At 37.8% G+C, this 27851-nt stretch overlaps 2 protein-coding genes across 2 annotated transcripts in view; both read left to right on the top strand.

Annotated features, from left to right (window-relative positions):
• Positions 1-11273: 11273 nt before the first annotated feature.
• LOC149072347 (speckle-type POZ protein B-like) overlaps positions 11274-27851 on the top strand; it is a 47288-nt gene continuing 30710 nt past the window's right edge. The window contains exon 1 of the mRNA XM_089246264.1: positions 11274-12306. Within this exon, the coding sequence (XP_089102390.1) occupies positions 11279-12298 (1020 nt within the window). The 5' untranslated portion in view covers positions 11274-11278 and the 3' untranslated portion in view covers positions 12299-12306. The remainder of the gene's footprint in view (positions 12307-27851) is intronic.
• LOC149072351 (speckle-type POZ protein-like) lies at positions 22796-23809 on the top strand. The gene has a single exon (XM_089246785.1). It carries the CDS (start codon positions 22796-22798, stop codon positions 23807-23809), a length of 1014 nt encoding a protein of 337 aa, XP_089102911.1.

Here is a 27851-nt window from a genome sequence, read left to right as displayed (position 1 = left end):
TTGGCATCTCGGCTTTCTTGCTATTAAAGAATTGTTGCATTTCTCTAGTGATTACTTACCGGAGAACAACTTGCACTAGCGAAAAATGTACACACAGCTAATTTACTGTAGCAAACATGTACCCACGGCTCATTTACGCTAGCAAAAATGTACCTTTCGACCATTTATCTATTACTGCCTTATCCTCGGGATCATTTATCAGAGAGTCCATTTTCCTAAGGATAACTTAATTGTTGCTCTCTTGCCCTAGGAATCATTTGACAGCGTGTCCGTTTGCTCTAATCATTTACCTCAGCCTTCTCATCATAGAAAATTGACGTTTCAACTATTTATCTATGGATATTTTGGATGTTGCGAAATTTATTTAGCTCAGTGAAAATTCACCCTTGGCTCACTTGCCCTGTGAAAATAAACCACTTGTTCTTCCTTGCTATTGTGATCCACTTGCCTTTTCTCCAGGTCATCCACTTGTTTTTGTCCTAGTCATCATTTGCCCACTTGCATCTCGTCCTAGATATCATTTATTCACTTGCCTATTGTGTCAGGTTATCATTTACTCACTTGCCCCTTTCCCTAGTTATCATTTACCCGTTTGTCCCTTGTCTTAGTTATCATTAACTCACTCGCCCTTTTTTTCTTAATCATCATTTACCCGCTTCCCCTCATCCTAGTCATAATTTATTCGCACTGCCACTCGATGCTTTTAAGACGGCCCTGGGTCACGGAAACAAAGTCGTACTTCTTATTAACCACTTTATAGATGCACACCAATATCCTCGGCAAAATAGGACTCCCTTTAGTAGGCTTGATGACGCCCACTTTCCATAGGCGTAAACTTCTATAGGGCCCATGGGCCCGAGCCCCCCCAACATTTTTGAAGACGCGGCTCAGCCCCCCCAAAAATTCGTATGAATATGGCTTATTCATTTTGCAATGATGAAAAATTTTTTTTTAACCAAAAGTTGTCCTAATTATGAATTAGTTAATGGAAACAATCTGCTCAAAATTTTAGTTCTTTTAAAAAATCTGGATGGTCTTTGGCTTTCTTGTTCCATGACAATACGTTTATCTCATTTCTTCCCTGCCGTTCAATCCCCAATTGCACCCTCCATCGGTTCCAATTTACTGCCAGAAGGCACGGCTGAGAGGAAGATTCTTTGAGGTGTTGAGGGGGCTCTTTCTTCTTTGCCTGTGGCAAAAACTGAGTGTCTCTTCTTTTGTTCACTGCGACCGGAGGACGGCCATGGCGCCGACATGAAAATAAGCCCAAAGATGCATGGTGGGGGGGGAGGTTGAAAATTGGGAAGCAATGATATTGAAACCGAAATAAATTACACTCTATAAATAATAGGTGCCAGAACCTAGAGGCTGAGGCCATTTGAGCACACCCCCCCCCCCGCAATAAATTTTGTAAGGGGACTGAGCCTCCCAGTAATTACTGCTGAAAAAAACCATTGTGCAATGCATTCTCCCTCTCCTTTGTACACGCTTGAGTCCCGTATATGCGGGAGGACCAATAACTTTTTGGCCCCCCCCCAATGTTTTTTTGAAAAATATTGGGGAAAAAAGCACATTCTAAATGCCCATTCATAACAGATCTTGAGGACCGATGCCGAAACATTTTTCAGGGGGGGGCTCAACCGCCTTACAAAATTTTTTGGGCTCAAATATCCTCCACTCCTAGGTTCCGGTGCCTTTGAGGGGAATCAAATAAATAATAGTAAAATAAAATTAACACACAAAAAAAAAAGAAAATAAGAAATGAATGGAAAATTTCAAAGCCCCCTGAGCCGGGTACCATTGCATTCTAATACTAGGAATATGAAATTTCCTCCTTATAAATCAGGGATTCTCAAACTATCTACGTTAGCAGCACTCTTATATAGAAATTTTAAATACGGTATTTCAATAAATGTTGGAAGAGAGGTTAAAAGGTGAAATTTGCGTTCCCCCCCCTCCCCTCTGGTCCGGCACCCTAGACATTTGACCCCTCCCCCCCAGCCCTGTTTCCAGTACTCCAACACTTAGGTAGCCAGGGCCGGAACTAGGGAAGAAGGCAATTTTCACAGGCGGAATTCTTGTGGGGAGTGCTAATTCTGGGGGGGGGGGGGGTGGAAGAACGAAAAATATCGTTTCGATCGTTTTTTTAGTGGGGAGAGGGTGAAAAAATTACATACTCTTCCCTCCCTCCACGACTAAAATGATCCTGTCTCCGTTGGACCGGGCTTTTGGACAGATCTTTCGCGAGGACCCCGATTTTTTACAGGGAAGTGCTTGGACCTGTCGTAAGCGTAACTTGTATTAAGTCGTATGTTAAGTGCATTAAGTCGTAACTTGTATTACCTGTCGTAACTTGTTTTAAGCCAATGGGATCGAGACTCCCCCCCCCCTCTTATTAATTTCGGAGAGCTGGCTCAATCTCCCCCCCCCCCCCCCCAGAAAAATCGCATGGACACGTTTTCCACACCTAGACTCGGAATAATCACGTCACGTCAGTACAGTGAGTTTCGGCCTTTATACGAAGCTGTGACATGTTAAAAAAAAAGTGGCGATTTTTCCACAAACACTTTTTCCGGCCATTTTACAGGATGCGACCTCTATTTATCGGAAAATACTGTAATTTTTTCTATGTTCCATTGCAAATTAAATTGGGGAATTTTTCTAAAAAGGATGTAGTATTTCTTACTTATGTTATTCAAAAAATTGTGTTTATTTCAAAATGAAGAATTATTCTCAATGTTTTAATAGGGTTCCTCCTTTCCCGATCAATTATTTTTTACTGACGAATTTCTATTTGTCCAGCCGGTGACCGCAAAGAGGGGGTTTTACATACCCTGTTTACGTTCGCAGCACTGTTAGAAATTTTAAATATCTTGCGGCATCACAGTCGATCTCAAGGAGGCATTTCGATGCTTTCCCCCCCCCCTTTCCCGACAATAAAATGATCTTCACTCCTAGTTACAGCCCGTCCGTGGCATCTAGTGGCGTGTTTCCCGGGGGGGGGGGCACTCAGCGAGCTTTAAGCACGGCCATGGACTCCCACATACTGGAGAAGGGCTTCTAGCCTGGGATCTTTGGCGGACTTTTAATTCCATGTATTTTTTTTTTTTCATGATAAAGGGGCCGCACCTTCTGCAGCTGACAAAGAGCATTTCAATAGGGTTCAGTTTCGGCTGCTTCAATGCAGGTTTACTGAATACAATCACCATTTCCTAATTAGAAGGACGGGGAGTGTATAGCGTGTCGCTTATGTGGGGAATATGTCACCTGGAGGCATCCGTCCATATGGGGACCCCCCTTCTGATCCTGAAAACTACATTCTTCTTGACGCCGCCGGTCAAGGCTTTAAAAGCTTTTGTGCTTAATGGATGGCCATCCCTGAAGGACGCCGACATAGATGATCCTAATTGGAATATAAAGAAATTACGGTGGTGAAGAAAAATCTAGACGAGGTTTGTGATTCTGCAAAATAAGAATAGCTGTGTTTGGAGCCACTTGAAGTAAACTCCTTGTTTTTCCACTGAAACCCCCCCCCCCACCCCCCACAAATGTTGAGATAGACAGTTCCACAGTAATTTATGGTTTGTGTGGACCACATTCGGTTGTGCACGTACAGTATAAACCTTCTGTTAGTAAAACATGTTGTATTACAAGAAAACGGAAAAGTTCCTCGTGATTCCGCACAGTTTCCTGACAGAAAAAGTAAGCAATATTAAATATAGTTACACATTTTTGATAAATTCCTGCATTTTAAGCATTTTCTTTAATGATAATTTATTCAGAATCTTCAAAAACAATCTAGATTTTGCAGCCCTCTAATACTTATAATCAATAAAGCGTAGTATAAAATAATTTTTTTTCTGTTAGACACATCAATAAATTAATAAAACTTACTATATGTCTTATTTTTTTCAATCATATTTAAAATTTATTTAAGAAAAATTTAAACTCCATTTGGCTTGCGTACTTGTAAAAGTGACAATATTTGAATCGAGTTTTTAATAAGAAATTTATGCAACTAAAAAAATTATTATTTTTCTAATTTAAAACCTGATATATGACTCAATATATGAGAGTAAAATAAATCTTAAATAAGTGACATGTAATTTGATTTTGGGGGAAATATACACTGTATCATAAAATATAAATAAATAAATACGGGGCTTGACAAAAATCATTAAAAAATTTAGGCACCAGCCAAATTTTGTAAGAGCCAAGCATGGTTTTTTCACGAGAAAAGTATCTTAAATAATCTTTTTTCAACCTTTCTGGGAATTGATGACCCCCTTCCCAGGGCCGCAACTAGATACTTTGTCATCTGGGGCAATTCGGAATTTTGGCGCCCCTTGCATGTAGAAGAAGCAGTTAAAGGGTGAATTCGACTCACATTCTGGTCCAGCGTCCGGAGCACCAGACCTACCTGCTTTCTCTAGTTGTGGCTCTGCTCCTTTCCATGTTGGAAGACAATTATGAAATCGGAAAATTTTGAGCCATCACTAGATTCTGATTTAGCAATCACATATACAAAATTTTAGGCGCGAATACAGATTTTCCAGTCACCATGGTAACCTGGCACTTGGGGTTTGTCCAACCCTGGAATAAATAAAGATGCATATACTGTTCTAAATATATTTTTTGTATATAGTCATTTTCATGACCCCGCCCAGGGGATTTCGGGATTCATGAGATCTGGGGGATCCTGGGAGGATATACTCAGATTTACGGCATGACTAGATCTGAATAAATTGCCTATGGCGATAGACCGGAGTTGTGCTCGTTTCAATGAGAGAGAGAGAATGAAAGTATATTTTTACTTGGACCGTGATCAAACTAGAATGGGGCTCAAGGGCAAAGGCTACGCCCCCAACAATCAAATAAATTTTTGTTAATTAAATGCTTTTGGAAAATTGGCACCAACTCAAAAATTCTCTGGAAGAAATTCCGTGTACCCCCCCCCCCCCAATAGATTGGTTTTCTTGGGTAGCTCATGCTCAGGGGTATCCCATTCCAAGGGCGTAGCGAAGAGGAAGACTTGGGGGTCTGGTCCCCTCGTCCGAAATGTGAGAAAATGACCGAAAAAAGGGAAAAAGATGACCAAATCTATTGTTCTATCACTTTGGTCCCCCCTGCCGAACGAAATTTCTGGCTACGCCCTTGTCCCATTCACCATGGTAACAATACATTAAATGATTGTTATACAGTCGAATATCCTGTTATAACGAAGTCCAAGAAACCGGAGAAAACACTTCGTTATAAAGAAATTTCAGATTGTTTGCATTGTTCCTATGTATACTTATTAGAGGGATTAGAAAACCATTCGTTAAAATGATATTTTCGCTGTAACGGTATTCGTTAAAACGGGATTCGCCTGTAATTAGAGCCCGAATTTTCCACTTAAAAAAAATGGCTAAATATGAACTAAAACTGAGAAAATATGTGCTAAAGAACAAATAACCAAGCAAAAAACGCAAATGCGTTTTTAAATGCATCTTTTCTATTTATCTCGGTGCATATTCATTTGCAAAAACATTCTCATGCAAATGATTTCTACATGTATTTTATTTAGGAATTTCTAGTTATTAGTACAAACAACATACATTCACTGACCAATTAACATCTTTGACTCTTGTCGCAAGAGCCTCCTAATTCCTGCTTTACCCAGGGCCCTGCCTGTATACACTTCAATTAATCGACGTTTTCACTTCGATTCGAACTCCCAAGTCTTTGGAAAACACCTTTTCTATCAATCGAATCACATAATTTTTCAACTGGTGAAAACGTGTCACTGAAATACAGTGTTTTACGGTTTTCAAAAACCCATCATGAAGAAACGTTGTAAGCGGAAAAACTAAGCGGGACCGACTGTAGTTTCTCATGCATATTTTTTACTGAAAAAGTAATAAAATTTAAGATGATTGACTGGTTCAATCAGGGCTGCAACTAGATGCTTGGTTACCCGGGGCAAGCGCGCATTTTGACGCCCCCCTTGTAATGTTGAAGGAGAGGTTTTAGAATGAAATTTGCACCCCATCCGGTCTAGCGCCCGGGGCACGAGACCCGCCTGCTCCTCCCTAGTTGTGGCCCTGTGTTCAATGGCTTTTGACAGGTACTGAAATAATTATTGAACGGGCTACGGTATGCTGATAGCCAGGGCTGTAACTGGGATTTTTGTCGCCCCCACATTCGATAATTTTGTAACGGTGTTCTCTGTCAAGTAAAGGACGTTTTACATAACGTTTAAATAACACTTTTTTTTCTGTTGAATCTTGAAATGAATACCGTAAAAGTGCTTGAGACTTTAGCAACAGTAATGTTATGATAGTATTATAAGTATATTTCTTCTCAAGCATAAGATTTTGAATCAAAACGACAGATTTTCACAAAATTTTTTTTCGGAAACGTCTGTAAAAAAAAGGTGGGGGGGGGGGGTAATTTTCGGAAAAAGTTCGTTTTGCAGTACTGCTTTCGCATTTATACGACGCGTCGTATAAACGAGGTTCTATTAGAGCCGGAGCCCCCCCAACATTTTCAATAAGTTTACGCCTATGCCACTTTCGGGACAGTACCACTGCAGTAGGTACTCTCTCTCTCTCTCTCTCTCTCTGCTGCTTTTCTCAATCTTTCTGAATCCAATGTTTGAAAAAATTCGGCAGACCCCCAACTTACAATATGATGATGTCCCGTATTTGACGGGACTGTCGGAATGGACAGATTTGGTTATTCCGACTATTCTATACCGTTGTCCCGTTTTTTTCCAAGGAGGCTTATTTGAATTTGTAATATTTATCAAACTCGTGAATGATGATACTCGTGAACTTTTATAGAAATTCAAAGTAATTTCAAGTGTTGTCCTTCGTTCCCTAAGCATTTGTACTTTTTTTAGCAATTTTAGCAACCATTGTTGATTTTATCGACTTGTGGGAAAATTTTTGGTGACATTCGATGATGTCCCGTATTTTGCCATATTAGGACCCAGCTTCCCGTATTGTCACCAAGTCATGACAAATGTTTTCTTCGAGAAATACGTCATTGCAATAGTCAGCAAATTTTTTGCAATAGTCAGCAAATTTGTCGTAAATTGCGTTTTTATAGCTACAATTAATGATATCCCGTATATAGGGTTGCAATTTCCAGCATTTTCCTCGATGAGATATGATGACACCAAGTATGGAGCTGTAATTTTAATTTGAACCCACGAGGATATTACTAGTATCAATTACATCAACTGAAAAATTTTACAATTGATTTGTGAAGTAAATTATCAAGTCTGCATGGGGACCACCTTTTTCATCGTCGAGGACTACCTCTGATCAGCAGACCATGGGTTGAGAAAGGCTGCTTTACTGTATTACACGCATAAAATAAATGGAATACGTATAGAGGGAGTCTAAACACACTACTCTCTCGATTCTCCCTGCACAGTATCAAGAGAGCGCGAGACAGAAAAACGTAGCAATTATGTACTTTTCCTAAAAACCGCGAAGGGGCGTCGAAAAATGCACGGTCTGTCGCCCCCTGACAAATCTCAGCTTGAATCAACATCCCATGAGCTGTATTTCACTCCCCCTTCATTTTGAACAAAATACTTTTCCGCTCAGTGCTTTTCAATGACGGGGGATCACAACGATACCCGTCTGTTTCTTCCCAAAACTGTACAACTCTCGAACAGCTTGTCGTGTCATGTCAGAGGTGGTGATGATCCGTTATCGGTAACTTAAATCTTCGTGGCAACGGGACAGTTTTTAGACAGCGTGACAAGGGGAGTTTAGACACTCTAGGAGCCATTCATTCAATCAGCTGCGCTCAACAGAGTACCGTATAATGCAGATATACTGGCGATATACTATATACTAACGTATACAGTACTTACCTTAACCTTTAACAAAACTATTGTGTCCATATCGCAACAATAGCTGGAGAATCACCTTGAAAATGACAACAAATGGCGTGTCTTTACTGGAATCGTCATCTTTATTGAGGTTTTCTTAGAAATACTGTACTTTAAGAAAACGGTGTTCGTATATACGGATTAAACTCGAAGAGTGTCCGAGAAAACTGAAAATTTCGGAAAAAAAAAATATGAGCAAAAATTTGATTGTGAAAGTGATGAAATTCCCGTAATTTGGATAAATATTTTATAAATTAAAACTTTTATACAGCCCACAAATAAAATTGCTATAAAGTAAAAATTTTAAATCTCTTAACTGTAGCCTATTGGGGAAATTAATCCCGTAAAAACTAAATATGAAGAGTTCGCTGAGATATATCGGCAATATAAATTCTTGTTTTTTTCTACTTTTTGAAGTCTTGAAATTTTCTTAAAAACGCAACATTTTCTACAACAACAACATTTTCTTTAAAAAAAACGCAATTTATCGCGTAAGAATTGCAAAAAATCAAGATTTTCAATTACCGATATCTCAGTGGAGAAAATTCAAGAAACCGTAAGATATAGATTCATTAATGAAATAATATCAATTTGTGATGGTTCATCACTTTTCCATGAATAATTTCAAGTATGTTTCAAAGGACTCTCTGATTTCTTTTGAACATTTTATTGATTTAAAGCTTCAATTAGACTTTAACTAGATTGCCCAAATATTTTGGAATAAATAAAAAATTCCTAAAGAGATCCATCTACCATTATTCGCATAAATGGTGATAGAACTCATATCTTTCGCTAATAAGACATTTAACCACGCACGTAAATTATCTATGCACATGATTAAAAAAAATGCTGACTTTTGAACAATGGATCGCGATGTAAGTTAATATAATCATTTCATTACCATTTGTTGTGTATTCTGCTTTTTATCAATTATACCTCGTCCTATTTTGACAGTTATTCGTCAGATCAATATAATTGGATAAAAATAATATTATCAAGTTAACTATTTTATTTTAAAATTGCAGTACATACATACAGTATTAAATTGTTGTTCTTTCAGTGTGATTTAGAAAGCTCCTTAAAATATCGTTGAAGTGAATGTTGAACTGTTGTCTGGAGATTTCTGAGTCTGGAACAGCGTTTTTCAACCTATGGTCCATGAAGATAAGACACATGGTCCAGAGACTGACTTGGAACTTTAATTCTGATCAAATGAAAATTATTTAATTATGTGAAACAAACTAATTTCATAAGGCCACACAGGTTCTATAATAAATTAAGCCCATATTCCGTAAATTGGTAGTCCATCGAATTGTTTCAGACATTTTAGTGGCCCTTAGGTTCAGAAAAGTTGCGAAACGCTGGTCTGAAACATCATAATTTTGTAACAATTTAGAAAAGCATTTAGATTTTGGAATAAAAGAACATACGGCAACGCATGCCAAGACAATCAACTAGTTTTTACATGTCAAATAGTTTATGTATGAGAAATAATGATTACGTTTGAGAAAACTATGTTTTATTTCGCAGTTGATCCATCATTTTCATTCACCACAGCCGTAGAACTTCGCAACGTAAAAGCCGGTTTTGAGGTTTGGCTAGCACATGGCGGGTGATTTTAATGATCGATTCTACGTAGCCAAAACCCAGAACCGGTTTTTGCGCTGCTGAGTTTTGCGGGTGTCGACTCGGCTTTACGTACATGAAAAATACAGATTTGGATTTGGTGAAATATTTTTATCGAAATTTAAAAAAAAATTATCTACTGTTTCATTTACTTATTTGCTATAAAGGGAGTTTACAGTGGATGCCGCTTATAACGTTTTTAAATAACCATCATGAAAAAATGTTGTAAACGGGAAGTCTTGATTAAATTAGAGTTGGAACTATTGAAAATTAGAGTTGGGACCACGAAAAAAGTCGTACTAAGTGGAAGCGACTGTAAAATCAGGACTATGGTAAGGGCTTTTCATCTCTTTTTAAACGCCCAATCTCAGATGGACGTTTCTCGGAGCTTCTGCGTGACGTCATTGATCAAGCAGTTTGTAGTAGATGACACGCAAACGAAGAACAAAGAGTCGTATCCTATCGTATTGAAAAGTTACGTTAGTTGCTTATTTTACTGTTTCAGTTGAGTGTGATCTCTCGTTTATGGTGTTGCTTTAGTTGCACTTGTTGTGTTTTTATATTATTTTTTATGATTCTCTCTCTCTCTCTCTCTGTGGAAATGAGAAAATAAATATGAGTTCTTATGCGATAGAGCAACATGCAAGAACTATACTCGGAGGACAGAGAAACTTGGGATTCAAGTTACATAATTTTCCTAAAGACCGCAACAGACCACTTAGATCGCAAAATATGGGTGCCCGAATGTAAGAGGCTCGATCAAGTAGACTGTAAATACGCTCATATTTGCAGCAATCATTTTCAACCTAGTAATTATGAGGATGACCTGAAGAATCTAGGAGAAAAATCCTCAAAAAAAAAATTTTGAAAGCCTCTGTTGTAAAGTCAGTAAATCTAGCCGTTCAAGGTGCACCAAATGATAAATCTATTTTAAGAGAATCTCCAGTGAACAATAGACGAGTACGTTCGAATGCTTTGGACAGAATATTATATCTAAGCCCTAAAAAGCCACATCTGAAAACCACAGCGTTTTTTTTTATATTTGCTTATATTTTTAATATTAACATTATATTAATATGTAATTAATATTACATTTTTTTATATTTTCTTCCCATGTAATTATGTTGCATTTGTATTGGTAATAACGAAGTTAACACTTTTTCTAAAACCTACAGCTAATTCAAATGAAAATAACAAGAGATAATTAAAAATTATAGAAAGTTCGAAAGAGATAATTGAAATTATTTGTCTCGAGTTGGCTTTCAATTAAAAATTAACTAACGTACTTGATTCAACTGAAATGGAGCCGAGAAAAATATTCTCAGTAGAAGTTCCCTCATAAGCACATGCAAAATTTCTTATATCCCAACCTTCAATTGTTGGACGAAGCAAGCTGATAAATATAAAAATGATGATGACGTTAATCGAAAAAAAAAATTATGGGAAGAATTCAATAAAATAGGCAGTAGAGCGATTGCAAACTGTCGTAATTAACAGGGTAGCAAAGCGGGCGGGCGCACTCTCCGCTCTGCTTGATCAATGACGTCATTCATGACGTCAGCTGGTACCGACTGCGCAAGCGCCTCATGAGACGGCCTTTATTACATAGCCCTGCTGTAAGTGAAACTAAAACTGATTTTTTTTTCTACACAGATACGTTGTTTGTCTCACCACCAGCTGCACTTGGCTAGCTTTGATAAGCAAGATAAGCGTTTTCTTGTTGACATTTTGATTCTTCCCACTTCAGATATGTCTGATACAGTTATGTCTCTAGATAGAAGACGTGTATTTGTTTCTGGTAGTGTTTTTGGGAATTTCCATTGCACGTGGATAATTCCAGATTTCAGTAATTTGGACTTTGAAGTAGGTAAAGTGACAAGGAGTGAAATGTTCAAGCTTCAGGAGCATTCGCAAGAATGGTGCCTAACTATTTTTCCCGGGGGACAGTCAGATAAAGATGAAGGATCGATGGCATGCTGTTTAGAGTTTTTTCGCGTGAGGGACAAAGAAGAACTGTACGTAAAGGTACATTCCTTGACGCTTCGTAACACTGCTGGAAAAATATTGTGTCATCTCGCACCCAATCGCAGCGATGTACTCAAAAGAGACGGAACAATGTGTTTTATATTAATAGAGGAAAGGGATGACGTAATTGAAAAATTGATCGAAGATGTCTTGATATTTTGCATGAGCGTTTCATATAGCAGCACTTGCGTGAGAACCAGAACAAACACCAAATATTCAGCCGAAATGTGCCCAATATCAAAGCTGATCGAGCATTATAAATCGTCGTCGACAAGTGGAGAAAACACCGACTACGTGATATCTATAGGAGCAGATAAAATTCCTGTCCATTCTGTAATATTAAGTGCACGTTCTAAAGTGTTCGAAGCAATGTGTCAGAGCGATATGAAGGAGAAAATTAGCCACAGTGTTGAAATCACTGATTTCAGTAAGAACATAATAGATTCATTGATTGAATTCATTTATACCGGAAATATTGAAGTCACGTCTATCGATATTGCGTTGGAACTCCTTCGAGCTGCGGATAAGTACCAAATGGATGACCTAAAGCTATACTGCAGCAATTATCTAATACCAAATCTTAACGATGAAAATGTTGGTGAAGTGCTTTTACATGCCGACATGTACAACGCCACTGAAGTTCGATCAAAGGCTATTGAATTTTTCCGAGGAACTCGATGGCGAGAGATTCTTTTTAAGAACCAATCTGTTTTAGAATCACGTGGTGATTTGTTGTACGAAATCATTAAACACTTCTAATAGTGAGGGTAAGTAAGAATTAATAAATATTTTTTAAATGTAAAATAAACTGTATAATAAACTGTGGTTGGTATAATTTTTGACACGTTGCAATGGCTAAAGCGTTTATTTATCGTCCAGTCAATTGGACCATACTGATATAAAAGATCAATTTTTTTAACATCTACAAATGGAAAGGACACAACAAACAAAATGCCTATAAAAATATGATTGTCGAATATGAACTATATCAAATATAAGCAACTCGAACAGAGCAAAAACAAAACAATAATTATGATAAAATATAAATATACATACTGCCCATAATAAATTATAGTTGTCTCATCTAAGTATGGATAGCTTCTCGATTTATTCCAATATGTTTATCGTATTTTTTTTTAAACGTGTCAAAATCGCGTTAGAATTCACGACCCCCGGAGGTAAACTATTCCATTTATTCACAACCCTATTAAAGAAAAAGCTCCCTGCGACACCACAACCTAGAGTTGTTCCTTACCAATCGATACTAGTATCCCCTTGTCGAAGCAGTTGATTGACGATGTATTAACCCCTCAACGTCGGCGAGATCAACTGCATATCTTATAATTTTTTTTAATCCATTATATTATTTCACGATCTCTTCATGTTTGGTATCGTTCGAAAGAGGAATAATGTGACTTTGTGCAATCACATAATTATTATATTATTTTCATTTATCGTATTTTGCTACGAGTGATGCAAATTTGCTACTTAACACGCGAGATCCAAGATATTATTGTAAAGAGCATGTTTTAGCCCATTGAGCTATAACGCTGTATAATTATAATTAAGTTAATAGTTCTTTGTTACAGCAAAGGGGCTGAGTTATAAATCCGATTTTAATGCCGCGGTAGAAGTGAAAAAAAGGAAAAAAATTTACCAAAAGAAAATATAAATTTTTTCTAGGTAATACAGGTAACATATTGTAGACAAAACGTTATTCTATAAACATAAAAATTTTCAAATTAATTCAATGATTAGTTTAAAAGTTAATAATTTTTTAACTAAACATCTGCAAAACTGACGATTCCATTTTAATTTTCTCCGATCTACGAGATGGGATTCATTTAAATCTCCTCCGGGCTTGAGGGTTATTAAATCATGGTCCATTTTATCCATCCTGTTGAAAATTTTACACTTCGATCATATTCCCCCCTCCGACACCTGCGCACTTCCAATGTAAACATTTTCAAAAAAAATAGTCTCTCTTCATATCCTAAGCCCCGTGTGTCACCAAGAGCACGCGTGGCTCTCCTCTGCACCCCCTTGACCAAGTCAGTGTCCTTCAGTAAGTTTGAGTTTGGTCTCCAAAACCTAACGACATACTCCAATCCAGGACGAACCAAGCCCCGGAAAAGTGGAAGAATGACTTTGGGAGAACGCAAGAAATCAACGGATGAGCTAAAGGAATTTCATTTACATTTTATTTGTTATTATAAATTCGATCAAGTTTTCATGGTTTTGTACGTGTGGGATTGATTTACACAATCAAATACAGGGTGATTCATAATTCCCTACCGGGTTTCGGAATGCTGTAGTGGGGAAACTATGATGAGTGCAGCGAAGGGGAGCCTGGCATTGAATACAGAAACAATTCAAGTTTATTTAAAGACATTACGGGTGTTCGATGTGTGAACCATTGCTCACGCTGCATACATCAATCCGATAATCCAGTTCTTGCCATACTCTCTCCAACATGGCACGATCCATAGTATCGACAGCACGTGTGATCCGCCCACGCAGTTCAGCTAAATCACGCGGCAAAGGAGGGTACGAACACAAGATCTTTCACCCCGACAAGAAAAAAATCGCACGGTGTTAAGACCGTGGCAGAAGTGGAACGCCATCTTTGAAACTACGTCCAATCCAATGACGAGGCAATTCAGCATTAAGGGGTCTCGTACCTTTTAACATGGTGAAAAACTGCGCTCTAATAAAAATATCATTAAAAATACTATTTAACCATCGATTTATTCCAATTCTTTCACACATGTTCTTGATTGTATGTACACTGCTCAAAACAATTATGGGAGCACATGGTTTTAACAAAATTACGCAAAGATGTATACCGATAAGTAACATAAAATGAATCATCCATAATTTAAAGCCTAGCAGGAAACGGAAGAAGAAAACTTCATATGCAAATCAGAGTTCATGACGTCAAAAACCAGAAAAAGTAGATAAGGGCAGAAATCGGGATGTTGCAGAAACGTCTGTTTTACTGCCGTAACTGTGAAATTCGATTGCGCAGTATTTTTTTTTTGAGACAAGGTGACTTGAGGGCTTGGGGATGTCTCAACAACGTGATTTACCGGAATCCATGGCATGGCGTGTTATACGCAGACTGGAATCCGGGCAAACACAACGTAGTGTCGCGGACGCTGTTGGAGTCGCCAGAAGTGTTGTTGCAAGGCTGTGGAATCGATAACAAGAAACAAGAAATGTTAGACGTCGACCAGGGCAAGGTCGGCCACGCGCCACTACAGCAACTGATGACCGGTATATACGGTTAACATCCCGTCGAAACAGAACAGAGAATGCTACGCAGCTGCAAAGACGGTTGCTCTTGGCAACGGGACGAAGGGTGTCCAGCCAAACAGTACGTAATCGGCTTCATGAGGGAGAGCTCTATGCACGTAGGCCAATGGTCTGCATTCCGTTGACCCCACGCCATCGTGCGGCCCGAAGAAGATGGGCTGCTGAACATCGAGATTGGGAGCAACATGATTGGAGCCAAGTGCTGTTTACAGACGAGTCCCAATTCAGTCTGGAGTGTGACACCCGACGTGTTCTGGTATGGAGGGACAGGGGCACTCGAAATAACACCGCATTCGTTCGTGAAAGGTCACAATACAGACGAGCTGGTTGGATGGTATGGGGTGGAATCAGCATAGGCGGACGTACGGACCTGCATATCATTCGGAATGGCACTTTGACGGCCCGAAGGTATGCAGACGAAATACTGCGACCTCATGTCATCCCTTACGCTGGAGCCATTGTAGATTCCTTTGTTTTCCAGGATAATAATGCCCGACCGCATAGAGCTCGTCTGGTGGAGAACATGCTTGAAGCTGAAACAATACAGCGTATGGAATGGCCAGCGTGCTCTCCTGACCTGAATCCAATCGAGCATGTTTGGGACATGATCGGACGACGCATTGCTGCGCGACCAAGGCCGCCTGTTACTGTCCGAGACTTGCAGATTGCACTTCTTGAGGAGTGGAACAGTATTCCCCAAAGTCTGATCGATAACCTCATCGCATCCATGGCAAACAGGTGTGCAGCAGTCTTAGCTGTTCGAGGAGACCACATGCCCTATTAAAACTCATGCATCATGTCTAAACAGTACTTTTTTTTATCGTTTACCTGTAACCAAATTGTTGCCCTAAATCATCTTTTTCCATATTTTCAAAGAATTAAAGCTTAATTCCAAATTTTTTTACGTCTTTTTTTCTGTATTGCGCATTTATACGCGTGTACTATCCATTGTATGCCAATACGTGGCTGTCTCGCACGGTTTTCTTCACTTTTTTGCTTGCTCCCCTAATTGTTTTGAGCAGTGTACTTTCCTATGCTGGTATAAAGTTTTACATATCTTAAATCATTTTTGTCGCACCACGGTCATTTTTCTGCATCCGAGGACTAATTTTAGACCGGGACTTACAATTTATTGCCGATTCCGAACGGCAGGCTTGTTTTTTATACTCATCGAGAGGTTGGTGCACCAACTCCTCAATGTGGGACTCCCTGCGGGAGCAATTTTTTCTGCGGTCATGTCGCCGTTTTTGTTGTATTCCTGTGTCAGGAAAGTTTTCTGACGAGGACGAACCGGGTATCGAACTCGTGACACCTCTAAACATCTTTTGGTACTTTAGGCCAGTGGTTCTCAACCGGGGGCCATATGGCCCATGGGGGCCCTAGGATATTCCAGGGGGGGGGCCACGGATGAAAATCTTGCAAAAGGGGAGCCACGGCTACTGATACGGGGGCCACGAAGAAATTTGTTACATTAAATTTTTTTTAGTCACTCTGACTAAAAAAATTTAATTTCAAACAAAATGCATAGAATATCTTTTTCGTAATTTTTCCCCATTCACGTAGCATTAACATGAGGAAGAAGAAAATAAAAAAAGTGGTTCATGTAATCTCGGTGGTTTTACGACTTGGGGGTGATAGTAGGCCCTGACATGGGAGCGCTAAAATATCATACACAACACTAGCTAAAGACTGTTAGGTGTACACACTCACTTTGTTCCAGACTCTGCCACGAAGCTGGGCTGGAAGAGATCTCGGCAACGGGATAAGTTCGGTGGCAGAGAGACCCTGGCGTTCATTCATTCAGTAGGCCCTGACACAAACTATAGAAGAGGTTTAAGCAAAATGGAGTAACTGTAAAGACAGAAAATTGTGTGTGTTCAGACTTTTCATTCAAAGAGGGCTGCCATAAAGAAAACAAAGATTTGTTGACCATTCATTGACATTCTTTTGAGTGCTGGTAGTAAATGTAATCCAAGAAGTAGATGGGTGAAAAATGAAAGCTTGTAAAAAACCCATCGTTTTCATGCAATTACAGACGGATAGCCATCTAGTTTAGCACAAAGCTATCTTCAGCCAGCACTGAGTGGTCTGATGGGGAATATATTTATAAAAATCGAATAGAGCGAATGATTGCTCTGGGGTATTTTTTATGAATTTTGAAAGGGGGTGCCAATCCATTACCTCTGCAAAAAAGAAATAAAGTCGAATTCAGTTATAACGAACTCCAAGAGACCAAATCATACATGAGGAAAAATGCCCGCGAAATTTAATTTTTTTTAAAACTACATTGCTGTGATAATGTATTGGGACAGGGGCAGTTTGTACGAGGGGTGCGGCGCACCCGGGCAGCAGGTTGTAAGGGGCGGCAGCGTAGACTTTACTTAAGACAACAAAATTTAACACAGTAAAAATTCACGACATCACGCTTTTGAGTCATACTATACCTCGACAACGGAAACGTTGAGAATAGACAACGCATCTGATCGCAATACCAGAAACAAGAATGTAAGCTATCTGGGCGGCTCGAGACAAAATCTGTACCCGTGTGGGACTTATTTTTTGCGCCTCCTACCTATTGCTCCCTCCATAGCCCCTACCTCCTGCGTCAGGGAATCTTTCGTGGGGCCCATGCCCGATTTTCCACGAAGCCCCTTCTACAGTTAATTTATAGAGTGAAAAAAGAAAAGTTATAAGGATTTTGTCCCGGGCCTCAAGCTGGAGCCCTGTCAGCCCTACCCTTAGAAGGTCATGCCCCTCCCACACAATTTATCTAAACAATTCCAAACAAAACATTTTTCCCCCCCCTTCATTTCGGATTTTGCGCCCCTCCAGAGCCGACAGTTTGGTTTTTTTTCGCCAATAGAATTTTTTTTTGCCCATTCACCCCGGATTTAGCATCCTCTTAAGCGGTGCCCCGTGTGGCCGCAATGGGTCGCATGGCCAAGCTCCACCCCTGTACTCTATTACAAGGACCATGTGTGCATTTTGGTTCCCTCCCCCATGGCCCCCACGAGAGCCCGGGATAATTCTCATAATTTTTTAGCTTTTTCAGACTATAAATTAACTATAGAAGGGGCCGTAAGAAATGTGACTATGAGGGGGCCTGCAAAAGATCCCAGCCTAGGGGACCATACCCTCACTTAGAATTTGATCCACAATAGTCAAATGAAGGCCAGGGAAAAATTTGGTTTTTCACTTGTCCGGCCCCTGGAATACCAGAAACATATTTGAAAAAATGTTCTTAATAAAAATTACCCCGTTAAATATCATCTTGATATCATCATGATGATGGCTCGCAAAAATAAGTGCTCTTTCAAGGATTAAGTTATCTGGCATTTATTAAGAATGGTAAAATAATTCTAGAACACAAAAAACAAAGACAAAAATTTTCTACTTCAAAACATTTTGCACTGTAAACAATGATGTGCGATTTTCTTCTGAAAAAAAATCAGGTTTATCTCCAGGTGCCCTTCACCGAAGCCCTATCAGCCTCCTGGCAGGGTCGCCAGTAGGGGCGGCACATGAGGCTTCGTACCCGAGCGGCATGTAAGCTCGAGCCGCCCCTGTATTGAGACTTCCTCCAAGATTGACACCACATCTTTAAAGTTTTTTTAATCGATACTGTAATGCTTCCTTTTAACTGCCCTACTACTGGCCTGCAGCATCCTAAATAATTTCAATGGAATTTTCCTATCCTGCAAGAACAATGTTGTGGGGGACATTAGAGAAAAAAATTCTAAAAAAGGCGTATGACTGCATTTAAAGCAATTTAAATCCGTTGATTAGAGACTCACTGCATCTGCTGATTTTTGAAAAAAGTGCAATAAATTCTCACGTAAGTCTTCACTTTGAAATGTCCATAACCCTCTCAATGCGTCTCTTTGTATCTGTCAACCTAAAATTTATAGTTTTTAGTGTTGATAACACGCATGCAAAACCAATTCAGTGACGCGTTTTCACAATCTGCAAAAACTACTTAGATTTGATAGTTGGAAATGATGTCTAAATGCCAAAGATTTGGAGTTCGAATCAAAATGAAAATGTGAACGAATCGAATCAAATGAAGATGAACGAATCCCCTTGCGCACAAGTGGAATTTAGAGGCATTTACGCACAACCGAGCCCGTCTTGGCCATTTTTCTCTTTCTCCCCACCCTTTCTTGCTTTTGTTTCCTTCCTAAATTTATAAAAGTAAAAAGGACATAATCATTATAAAAAGGACTGTTTTCAGATCAAATTGCCGAAGTTCAACTACTTTACTGCAAAAATGTCAGTTTTTTTTGGCGGGAAATACAGTCAAACCCAAAGCGTATTAAAGACCCTTTATTAATACGCTTTGGTCAAACCCCATTAGACCGGAACTCCAAGAGACCCGAGAAATCACTTCGTAATAACGAAATTTCGTTACAAAGGAATTCCAGATTTTTATATTGTTCCTATGTAAACCTATCCGAGGGATTAGAAAAGTTTTCGTTGAAACGATATTTTTCCCATTATAATGGTATTTGTTAAAATTAGAGTTGCCTGTGTTTCGTCTCAAGCTATTTTTTACGTGTATTTGGAGGCTGCATGTGTAACAGGGCGTATGACACTTTACTGGTGAGCCATTAATCTTAGAGACATACCCAACTAGAAAAAGTATCCAAATCACGTGTCCAACTCAGATATGTCATTCATGTTGTAAGGGGTTGTATAGCTATAAAATAAAAAAAACAACTTTTTATACCGTCCCAGTGTGCCAAAGAACCCGATTAAGAAGTTGTTGCTCTGTCTTTCCCGATGCCAACTAAAATAATTTCACGTTTCTAAGTGCAATATTCACCGAGATATGCGAATTCGAAAAATTGAGGAAATTTGGGAAAAAACAGCATTAAATGCGGGTAAAATGGTTTCCCCTCATTTAATGCTGTTTTTTTTTCAACTTTCTTCGAATATCTGAGTGAAAATTTGAACTTAAACACGTTGAATTTTTTTGTGGGAGACCGGGAAACAACTTTCCAATTGGGTTTTGGGACACAGGGTGTCTGCATAAAAAGTTAACATTTTTATTTTAATAACTATGTACCCCTGGCATCATGAATCAAATATCTGAGTACTACATATTATTCGGGTACTTTTTCCAACTGGAAGTATGCTTCTAGGACCAATGGTTCGCCAGTAAAATGCCATATGCCCCTTTACCTATGCGCCCTGTATATTAAATATAGTACGGACTGTAATGTGAAATATTGTGCTGTGTTTAAGCCAACTAGCACGTTGCTTCGTTCGCCTGCGAGATAGCGGTCACATTATGAACCAAAAAGCCACTTGAAGGTAGCTTGTCACACATCCAATGAAATATCAGATTTTCACGTATCAAAATTGAAGTCCACAAACTGATAATTTTCTTATTTGAAAATCTGATTATTTATATTTTCCGATGGGCTTGAAATACTGATAATGAATCATTATTATGTTCACACGAACAGTTTTGATTCCAGATGATTTCTCTGGAATGAATATTTCAAACAAATATTTAAAAAATTTTCACACGTATTTTAGTTAATTTTTTTAAATTCATAGTAGGGCTACAACATGAACCTATATCCTCGATACATGTATTATTGTTAAAAATGACGTGAAAGGTTGAACTTTTCAATTGTGATTCATTTGTGTGGCTACTCCCTCATTACTAGTTTTATCCGCACGAAGAGAATAAAATTAACAAAACTGCTTGCTACCACTTTTTGCGATTTTTATCATTATAAGAATGCGTATTTTGGAAGCTACAACTGACATTTCTCCATGAAACCATAATCTTTTACACAAAAAAACTAATTTGGGAATAATAAAAATTTCATCCAGTACAGTAACTTGATGACATTGTGCCGTCTTCAAGCGCAGAGTTTACATTGATTAAAAATTTTTTTTTTTTTAATTGGACTGACACAACACATAAAACGTGTAAATCAAACTGAGAAAAACACAAAACAATGAACTTCACAAAAAGTAACATTACGATGATACAGACACTTTGTGACCCCAAGGGATTTATTCTATTTTTACTTTATTCTATTATGTTTATTTTGCTTTTTCGTTATTTTCATAAATTAAAAATTAATCAAACTAAATTCAAAAATATTTACACTTCAGGCAATTTTTGAATAATTATCTTCTAATGGGAAAACGGGGGGGGGGGGAGAAAGGAAGGGGAGTAGAAAATTATTCATGTTCGCAAGGGGGGCCACAGGAATGAGAAATGGTTGAAAGGGGGCCATGGACAAAAAAAAGTTGAGAACCACTGCTTTAGGCGAGTATCTTACCGACCTAGGCTACCGTGTCCACATATCTTAGATACCTAATTTTTCGATGATTTTTTAAAGACGTCTTAACTCGGGCAACTAGAGTATACAGCCATATTTGTTTAATTTTGTAAATAACTGTTTGCAATCATTTATACAGTGTGATTATAAATCAATGGGACAAACTTTAAGAGGTGATATAAGACACCTAAACAAACACTTTTGATCATAGAATCATGCATCGCAAATATCGCAATAGCAAACGCGGTAGAGGGTGTTTTTAGAGAGTGCACAACAGCACTTCACCATAAGTAAATATCTTTTTTTTCCGACAGATTTGCTGTGATATCCGTTATCAACCATTCGAGGGTGCATATGCACCTTTGGATTGCAGTTTGTTTTTTAATGGTGCACAAGGACCATCAAGGTTATGTGGCACCAAACAATGAGATAAAGAGGTATGATAACTTGTGATAGAATTTACGTTACCCAGGTTGCATCATGATAAGGCCTACCACACTACAATACCATGCACCCTCGAATGGTTGATTGAACTTATTGCAGCAAATCCGTCAGAAAAATATGGTATTTACTTTTGGTGAAGTTCTGTTTTGGGCACTCGCTAAAAACACCCTCTACCGCCTTTGCTATAGCGATTCGACCGCACATTCTATGACCAAAAATGCTTCGTCAGGAGTCTTATATCACCTCTTAAAGTTCGTCCCATGTATTTAATCACCCTGTATTTAAATTTACTCTATTCATACAAGGATAAACAGTCCAGGACACGTGTCATCGGATCATAAAAAATGTCACTGTAAGCTTCAAAATTTTTCAACATCACGGAAAAACCATTGTACAATATACAAGAAAAGCATAGTTCCTTTCAGGGGCGTCGCGTCAGAAGGGCTGTAGAGCTTTCGGAGTTCATCTTAAGCCTTATGTAGGAGATTTTGATTTCTGGATTACTTCTGGGTGCTCTAAAATTCTGTAGTGCTCGTGCATCGAAAGAGCCCCCTGTTCTGACTCCACTAGCTCATTATTTTTCTTCATCATTTCTATTTTCGTAAACCAAATGTTAATTAAGAACTGAAAAATTGGCCATTTTGTGATGCTTTTTCTGTTTTGTCACTGGTATATATATGTATCTGTACTGAATTACTTTTTCATTGAATGATTTTGTTCTGATAGAGTGAGAACTTACTGGTACTGTAACTGAAATGCCTAGATAAGAAACCTGACGGTTTTATTTGCGTGAGAATAATTTTTTAAAGTAGAATATGCTGTAAAGAAACACAATTTTTCTTTGCATGTTATTGACATTTTTAATGCGTGTTCTTATTGCATCACATATTTTGTTACTTTTGTCGATTTTTTTCGGTTTTTAGAGCATATTTTATCATTTTTCAGTCCATATAACTCGATCTGTAAATTCTGATAATATTTGAGGGGCGGCGTAAACTAAAACTAAAACCGCGAACGATAAGCCATAAAGTTCCATAAAGTCTACCGCTACAGAGATAAGTACATTGTGTTTGTTTCGCAAATAGGTCGAACTCCAGTAAAAACTGTAGACCTTGAATTGTTTAGTTATCATTTTTATGGTATTTCGCATGAAAAATCTCGATTATTTTCGCTACAGCTGTGGAATAGTAGAATTATGTCACATGAAAATGTTCGCGTTTCTGGCAATGTTTTTGCGAATTTCAATTGCACATGGGTAATCCAAAAATTTAGTTGTTTGAACTCTAAAGCTGGTGAAGAAACCCGAAGCAAATATTTCCAGCTTCAGGAATACTCACCAAGGTGGGATCTAAGTATTTATCCAGGAGGCGAAGGAGACGACGATGAAGGATTCGTTGCATGCTTTCTGAATCATCATGGCCAAATGGAATTATCTACAAAGTTCCATTGCTTCACGCTACGTAATGTCACCGGGAAAATATTATGGAATATAGAATCAGACGAATGGGAAGTCTGCAATGGAGCAAGTGGCTATTCAGAAATGATCAAAAGGGAAGAATTGGTCAGAGAACTGGTCAACGATGTCTTGATATTTTCCGTGGGCGTTTCTTATTGCAGTAATTGTGTACAGGACAGTGTGAATACTGAATATTCCGCTGAAGTGCCCCCAATCGTAAAACTCATCGAAGATTATGAATCGTTGTCGACGAATGAGCAAAACGCGGACTCCATAATATCTGTTGGCAAAAAGAAAATTCCAGTGCATTCCATAATATTAAGTGCACGTTCGGAAGTGTTACAAGCGATGTTTGAGAATTACAAGAAGAAAAAAAGAAGCCACTATATTAAAATAAAGGATTTCAAGAAGCAAATAATCGATTCGTTGATTGAGTTCATTTACACGGGAAACGTTAAAGACATGGACATGATTCTTGGGCTGGAACTCCTTCGAGCCGCCGATAAGTACGAAATGGATGACTTGATGCGCTACTGCAGCAATTACTTTCTATCGAACCTGAATGATGAAAATGTTGGCAATGTACTCGTAAAAGCGGACATGTACAATGCCCATGAACTCAAAGCTAAAACCTTTCAATACTTTCGCCGACATCACGATCGAGAGTTTCTCAAAAAACATAGAAGGCTACTAAAGAAACACGCGGATGTTTTATTCAATATTTTGGAGGCTAATAAGAATAATGTCACGTAATTACTTTTTCAGTGAAGACTTGGAAATTAAAATCATGATCAATCTCAATATTACGTAAAGAGCAAAATACCTCATGTTATTTTTATAATCAAACTCATGATATTATCAATTAAGCAAATAAGGTATGTGATTCAAGATATATTTCGTAAATCGAATTTATTCACATTATAATTGATTTTTTAATATTACAAACAGCTAGATGTTACATTCAGTAAGACGCGATCTATATAAATAGAAAATTTCAAAATATACTTTATTTAAAAACTACAACATCTATTATAAAATTTACATGATATTTTGTTTAGATATTTTCCATTGTTTGTGCCACGATGGATATTCGATTTTTTTAAGTATATGCGATTTAATGCCGAAACTATAAATATTGAGAAAATATTTAGCTAATGATAATGAAATAAATTTTCGATTTTTTCTCAAACTGAGTGGCTGGAAAAAAAAATTCATGTTTTAAAGTACTTTTTGCATACATATACAACACCTTCAATAGACAAATTAACAATGGATCGTTATTTTAATCTATTTTAAGGTGACTGCCCTCCTTCAGATGACGAATTCCGTCAAAATTTTCAAAATTGTTTTCATTTGTTCATTCGAAAGAACAAGTCTGTTATTCTAAAATCAAAAACTGTTCATTTCCGTATCTAGAATAACTAGAAGCGAACTTATTGCCATTTAAGTAAAACGACTTTGATGATCTTTTATATTTTGATAAAATGTTTTTGAATGCGTTTTCTGAAGATATGAATTTTTTTTTTTGCTTTTTCACTTCACCAAAAACTTGATGTCTCAAGAATTTTTCAAAATATCTCTATGAAATTTCCCACTGTATTTTAAACAGTTCTGATTATACAATGAACTAAAAATTAAGCAATAAGTTCAAAACTTCTTGATTTTCATGATTTTGAATTGAGAATATCGAGTATTTTTCACGTATACAATCATACCTCAAAAAGTTTCCATACTATTCTAAAACTTCTAGTTCATTGCACAGAAAAATATCATAGCAATAAGCTCTGTGAAGAACATGTTGATGCAAGCAGTAGTTTTTAGTGTGCAATGACTGGCAGAAGTACCGAAAATACGCTAATTTTACATACATAATTAGCAATATAATTTTTTTTGCCAAAATATTCATGAAATGACATTTATTTTTTCTGAATTTTATACCATATTCCAAAACCCTGTGCATTTTATCGAAAATTACCTTTTTTTAAAAAAAATTATTCCGAAGGAGGGTAGTCGCCTTAAAATTAGAGGGGGAGTCAACGTTTTACATCCAAGGGCCACATCAGTATTTTTGGAAAGTTAAGCGAGCCACATTTAATGAGAGGGTTGAATCAAAGGGGTTGGGCAGCCCCCCCCCACTCGCTCCTCTTGTGACTACAATGAGTTATGATAAAATTTCAATTTATTTTACAAAAATAAAAAGATATGAATAAATACCTGACCATTTATATTGATAAAAAAAAACACCTGACAGTTATTAATAAAAACAATTTCTGATGAAATTCAGAAAATTCTAATAAATTATTCTCTTATTGATTTAAAGTTGAACCCCTGGCCAGCAATAACTCTGGTCCCGATTTGATTTTTCCGCAGATATACCAACTGTTAGCACGATTAGAAAGAATGTCTAAAATGAATGAGAATTTCGATCTCAGGTTTCAGATAGTGTGGAATGCTGATTTTATTTTTCACTAATCAGTGTCTTGGCGGGCCACCAAAATTTCTCCGGGTTGGGCCACAGGTTCAAACACTCGATGCGCTTCCATTTTATAAAGAACAGTATTTCTTTCTATGTATTTTGCTTAGAGATTAGACAGAGACGAAGCAAAGCAAGGACTTGGAAATCTGCACAAGTACGTATATCAGCTGGAAATACAGAACAGATTTTACAGAAGTTTAGTTTCGGAATTATTTCTTTCTCTCTCATCAGCTAAAAACTTTTTTCAGTTCTGAATTTTCATAAATTCCAAATTCTCAGTAATTTTGTGTTAATTTACGTTTAATGACGTCTATATTTTTTTGTATGGATATATTTCAGCAAGCTCTGTAATAATTTATAAATTTTTGGATGTCAATTCCCCTACCACACAGAATATATAAAAAAAGGGGGCCTCGAAATTATTAAAACGCGTCTGGTCAACGCTATTAATTTCGCATCGGGCCAAGCGTCTGATAAGGGCGGCACTGACTCACATCTCTGTTAATTCTGATAATTTCGTTGGAAGGCGTAAAACAATGATAAGATAACGCTCCTTCCACACTCTACGGATTCGTCCGTACATTCCAATTAGTGGCGTGAGCAATTGAATGGTAGCTTTCACATGATAAAACGGACGAGTCGCCGTCCACTGCCACTACAACACACGGCTGCCGTGCCGTTTTCAAGAACACAGTGGCCTGCTTGACTAAATGCGTGCCTTCACACACTACAGATATTCAGCCGTATGGAGCTACTCTGTAAAAGCAAAAGGCAATTATCTTCGTACGGACGAATCCGTAGCGTGTGAGAGGAGAGGAAACCCCCGTAAGGGGGTTTACGGAAAATTCACCGACAACAATTCACCGCTAGGAAAATTCACCGGCCAATAATTCACCGCTATATTTTACCAATTCAAGTCGTTGAATTGTTGGTCGGTGAATTTTCCTTGCGGTGAATTGTTGGTCGGTGAATTTTCCTTGCGGTGAATTGTTGGTCGGTGAATTTTCCTTGCGGTGAATTGCATGGCGGTGAATTGTTGGTCGGTGAATTTTCCTTGCGGTGAATTGCATGGCGGTGAATTGTTGGTCGGTGAATTTTCCTTGCGGTGAATTGCATGGCGGTGAATTGTTGGTCGGTGAATTGAGTAATAATCATTAATCCTTAGAGCCGGAAGAACGTGATTTCAAAAACGTGTCAAAAAGGCTTTTCTTAGCATGTAATCCAATCGAAGTTTCTTTAGTACTTTCTGTAGCAAGAAATATCAATATTATCGTTAATTAATTATTAAATAAAGATTTCGCTTTTATTATGTCATAATTAATCAACGATTAGTAATAACGATAATTAATCGTTACAAAAACTCCGTCGATTTACTATTCCACTATAATACGAATAACGAAACGGATACGAGAAAATACTGAATAAAACGGAGTTTTTGTGATGGTTAATTGTTAATACTAGTCATTAATTAGTTATGACAATAAAAGCGAAATCTTTAATCACTAAGTAATTAAGGAAAATTAGCAATTATAGTGGATATTATATTCCAATTGGAGTTTTGTGACGATTAATTATTGTTAGTACTAATCGTTTAGTTATGGCATAATATAAACGAAATCATTAATTAATCGTTAATTAATTAAGGATCATTAATTGTCATATTAAATCCAACGGAGTTTTTTTATGACGAATAATTATTGTTAATACTAATCGTTAGTTATGACATATTAAAAGCGATATCGTTAATTAATCAAAATACCGTTGGATTTAGTTTTATCGTTAATTAACTAACTAACGATAAAACTAAATCAAATGGAATTTCGTAACGATTAATTCTGGTTTTTCTAATCGAAAATAAATTAATTAGTTATAAATACATAATAATTAGTTATGACACTATAAGCGAAATCGCTGATTTATCAATTAATTAGTTAACTATAATTAGCGATTACACTAAATCCATCACAACTTCAAGGCGAGTCCTATTCATTTCATGTTTAATGTTATGATAAATATTATCAGTTGTCACACAAATAAAAAAACAATGGATCCCCACGTGATAGCTCCATCCTACATGCAGGCGGACGCTCCCGCGAGCGGTGCACTATAACCACCACCAGCTAGAATCGCGCGGGATCATCTCGCTTTCTGCAGCTGGGGCGGTTTAAGCAATAAAGCGAGAAGCGGTGCACTGTGGACGTACCCTGTCACGACCACCTAGATAGGTTATCTAGGTGGTCGTGACCCTGTCCATAGTGCACCGCTTCCCGCTTCTCGCTTTACTGCTTAAACTGCGGCAGTTGTAGAAGGCGAGATGAT

The sequence above is a fragment of the Pholcus phalangioides genome, unplaced genomic scaffold (genome assembly GCF_987345545.1).
Source record: "Pholcus phalangioides strain wild (caught in Gottingen) unplaced genomic scaffold, Ppha-v1.0 ptg000017l_1, whole genome shotgun sequence".
Lineage (NCBI taxonomy): Eukaryota > Metazoa > Arthropoda > Arachnida > Araneae > Pholcidae > Pholcus > Pholcus phalangioides.
The sequence above is the reverse complement of the archived record's forward strand: the minus strand, read 5'-3'. Positions and strand labels throughout refer to the sequence as shown.

Bases quoted from the DNA above. Each gene is read 5' to 3' on its own strand.
- LOC149072351 (XM_089246785.1), top strand. From the start codon at position 22,796: ATGTCACATGAAAATGTTCGCGTTTCTGGCAATGTTTTTGCGAATTTC.